General features: G+C 45.5%; 1 protein-coding gene across 1 annotated transcript; it reads left to right on the top strand.

The window, feature by feature from the left end:
• Positions 1-438: 438 nt before the first annotated feature.
• Positions 439-1056, top strand: LOC105729407 (meiotic nuclear division protein 1 homolog). The gene has a single exon (XM_064375800.1). It carries the CDS (start codon positions 439-441, stop codon positions 1054-1056), a length of 618 nt encoding a protein of 205 aa, XP_064231870.1.
• The last annotated feature ends 3117 nt before the right edge of the window (positions 1057-4173 follow it).

Raw genomic sequence — 4173 nt, 5'->3', positions numbered from 1 at the left:
TAAGATGACCCCATGCCAACTCTCTACGTGTGGTTCACATTTCTGTTATGTAAAACTCATGCATCTCTTGCCGTGAAAAATTCTGGGTGTGCAGGCCTATGTCAACCCAGCCACCTTTCCCTTGGCTTACCAGTCAGCTGCTATCGAGACTGTCTCTCACCCTGCGTGCTCAGAGGGTAGTCACACTCAAGTGCAGTGTGTCTCCACCTCCAGACTTCAGGAAATGCATATTAAGCTCTCTGAGAACTCCCTTTGATGCTCCTTCTTCTAACTAGAGATGAAAAAACAAGCGATTCACATCCCATTATTTTGAGAATAAGGTGGTAGGGGAACCCACAGCACATGCAGAGCTTTCAGAAGACATATCACTCTTCAAAAAGTCCTTATTTTCTCACCCCGTGCGCAGGCCCCGCCAGCGGAAGCCCCAGCGCCGGCGCCATGTCAAAGAAAAAAGGATTGAGTGCAGAAGAAAAGAGAACTCACATGATGGAAATATTTTTTGAAACAAAAGATGTATTTCAATTAAAAGACTTGGAGAAGATTGCTCCCAAAGAGAAAGGCATTACATCTATGTCAGTAAAAGAAGTCCTTCAAAGCTTAGTTGATGGTGGTATGATTGACTGTGAGAGGATCGGAACTTCTAATTATTATTGGGCTTTTCCAAGTAAAGCTCTTCATACAAGGAAACGTAAGTTGGAGGCTCTGGAATCTCAGTTGTCTGAGGGAAGCCAAAAGCATGCAAGCCTACAGAAAAGCATTGAAAAAGCTAAAATTGGCCGATGTGAAACGGAAGAGCGAACCACGCTAGCAAAAGAACTTTCTTCACTTCGAGACCAAAGGGAAGAGCTAAAGGCAGAAGTAGAAAAATACAAAGACTGTGACCCACAAGTCGTGGAGGAAATACTCCAAGCAAATAAAGTAACCAAAGAAGCTGCTAACAGATGGACTGATAACATATTTGCAATAAAATCTTGGGCCAAAAGAAAATTTGGGTTTGAAGAAAATAAAATTGATAAAACTTTCGGAATTCCAGAAGACTTTGACTACATAGACTAAAATATTCCATGGCGGTGAAGGATGTAAATTTTAAACTATTATCTAAATAAGTGTACTGAATTGTCATTTGCCTGTAACTGTATGTGTCCTTTTATTAATGTTAAATAAAGTGTAAAATGAAAAAAAAAAAAAAAGTCCTTATTTTTATTTCCAGCAGCCAGATACTTTATATGCTCAACATGGATGGGGGATTTAAGAGCTGTGTAACTCTGGTTTTGACATGTATCATGGTTATGCAAAATATTAACACTGGGTGAATATGGGTGAAGAGCATGTGAAAACCTCTGTACTATTTTTGCCACTTCTTAAGAATCTTAAGCTATTTCAATATGTAAATTTTCATTTTTGGATAACATCTTGTTTTAGGATGTTGGATTTGGAATTAGACTTACCCTGTTTTCAGTAAACCAAGTTTGAAATGTGGTATCTTTTGTGATTTGATGTCTCAGTCAGAAATTCAAATTTAAAATCTTAAGTGGTGGGAGATCAAGGTGGACGGGAGGCAGGACTAGATTGCAGCTCTGGACATAGCAGTGTAGGGCAGGTCACATTGTGAATTTTAGCTCCAGATCCACTGCAAGAACAGACCAGCAATCCCGAGAGGACCCACAGACCCCCTGAAGAAAGCAAACTGCTCCTAGAGGACCCAGGAGAACCCCACTAAAACTGTGAGTGCCCCAACTGCAGAAGTGGGAAAGGGAGACCCGACCCTCCTCTCCTGAACACACACCCCCACTGGAGAAGCTGAAGATCTGTTTATGGGATAAGTTTCTGACTGCACCTGGAGCTAAGTCAATTTGGAGAGCTGAGCGAAATACAGGGGTAGAGGAAGCAGCAGAAAGGCCCTGGGAGCTTGCTGGGTCCCCAAGCAGGTCATTCCTGCCTGGCACCACAGGGATCCAGTGGAAGAGGAGCAGGGGGTAAGACTCCATAGGGTGAAGCAAATCTCTAGATGAACTTTGTAGCAATTTGAATGGGTTGAGAAACCTCCTGGCCAGAACTCAGGGGAGGATGCAAATCCAGTGTGTGGCAATAACCAAGCCCTTTACTTTCACAGCTGGGAAGTGGATAGCCTGAGGCTAGTTTTCAAGCCTCTATGGCTCTCTGCCTGGAGGTGGTTAGTGGGGAAACAATGGGCCCTTCAGTTTGCCTGGTAGCTGGGTGAGGCCTGTGACTGCTGGCCTTCTCCCACTTCCCTGACAACCTGCATGACTCAGCAGAGGCAGCCATAATCCTCCTAGGTATACAACTCCAGTGACCAGGGAATCTCACCCCCATCCCCCACAGCAGCTGCAGCAAGACCTGCCCAAGGAGAGTCTGACATGCTTAGGCCCACGCCCACCTGATGGTCCTTCCCTACCCACCCTGGTAGCGGAAGACAAAGGACATATAATCTTGGGAGTTCTAGGGCCCCATCCACTGACAGTTACTCCCCGTAATACCACAGCTGATGCTCTCTGGAAGGAGGCTAACCAGCACAAAAATAGAACATTAAACCACCAAGGCTAAGAACCCTCAGAGTCCACTGCACCCCCCACCACCTCCACCAGAACAGGTGCAGGTATCCATGGCTGAGAGACCCATAGATGGTTCACATCACAGGACTCTGTGCAGACAACCCTCAGTACCAACCTAGAACCTGGTAGACTCGCTGGGTGGCTAGACCCAGAAGAGAGACAATAGTCACTGCAGTTCAGCTCACAGGAAGCCACCCCCATACGAAAAGGGGGAGAGTACTACATCAAGGGAACACCCATGAGACAAAATAATCTGAACAACAGCCTATAGCCCTAGACCTTCCCTCTGACAGAGCCTACCCAAATGAGAAGGAACCAGAAAACCAACTCTGGCAATATGATAAAACAAGGCTCTTCAACACTCCCCCAAAAATCACACTAGTCCACCAGCAATGGATCCAAACCAAGAAGAAATCCCTGATTTACCTGAAAAAAAAATTCAGGAGGTTAGTTATTAAGCTAATCAGGGAGGAAGCAGAGAAAGGTGAAGCCCAAATGCAAGGAAATCCAAAATATGATATAAGAAGTGAAGGGAGGGCTGGGTGCAGTGGCTCACGCCTGTAATCTAAGCACTTTGGGAGGCCGAGGCAGGTGGATCACCTGAGGTCAAGAGTTGGAGACTAGCCTGACCAATATGGTGAAACCCCATCTTTACCAAAGTTACAAAAATTAACCAGGTGTGGTGGCATGCATCTGTAGTCCCAGCTACTTGGGAGGCTGAGACAGGAGAATTGCTTGAACCTGAGAGGCGGAGGTTGCAGTGAGCTGAGATTGCACCACTGCACTACAGCCTGGGTAACACAGCAAGACTCTGTCTCAAAAAAAAAAAAAAAAAAGAAAAGAAAAGGCCGAGCATGGTGGCTCATGCCTGTAATCCCTTTGGGAGACTGAGGTGGGTGGATCATGAGGTCAGGAGATTGAGACCACCCTGGCCAACATGGTGAAAACCCATGTCTACTAAAATACAAACAAAAAACAAAAATTAGCTGGGCATGGTGATGTATACCTGTAGTCCCAACTACTCGGGAGATGAGGCAGGGGAATCACTTGAACCTGAAGGCGGATATTGCAGTGAGCCGAGATTACGCCACTGCACTCCAGCCTGGTGACAGAGTGAGACTCCGTCTCAAAAGAAAAAAAAGTGAAGGGAGAACTATTCAAGGAAATAGCTTAAAGAAAAAACTGCCCTGGCGCGGTGGCTCATGCCTATAATCCCAGCACTTTGGGAGGCCGAGGTGGGCAGATCACCTGAGGTCAGGAGTTCAAGACCAGCCTGGGCAAAATGGTAAAATGGGCCTTATCTACTAAAAATACAAAAAAATTAGCTGGGTGCGGTGGCAGGAACCTGTAATCCCAGCTACTCTGGAGGTTGATACAGGAGAATTGCTTGAACCCAGGAGGCAGAGTTTGCAGTGAGCCAAGATTCCACCACTGCACTCCAGCCTGGGTGACAGAGTGAGATTCTGGAAAGAAAGAAAGAAAGAATGAACGAACAAAAATTCAGAAAACTTTGGACTTACTTTTAGAAATTTGAAATGCTCTGGAAAATCTCAGCAATAGAATTGAACAAGTAGAAGAAAGAAATTCAGAGCATGAAGAC

The sequence above is a fragment of the Aotus nancymaae genome, unplaced genomic scaffold (genome assembly GCF_030222135.1).
Source record: "Aotus nancymaae isolate 86718 unplaced genomic scaffold, 86718_ANA_hifiasm-v0.15.2.pri h1tg000014l, whole genome shotgun sequence".
In the NCBI taxonomy this organism is placed as follows: Eukaryota; Metazoa; Chordata; class Mammalia; order Primates; family Aotidae; genus Aotus; species Aotus nancymaae.
Note: the sequence above shows the minus strand (reverse complement) of the source record. Positions and strands in the feature narration are given on the sequence as shown.

What these genes read in the sequence shown, in the direction of transcription:
- LOC105729407 (XM_064375800.1), top strand. Translation starts at nt 439, where the DNA reads ATGTCAAAGAAAAAAGGATTGAGTGCAGAAGAAAAGAGAACTCACATG.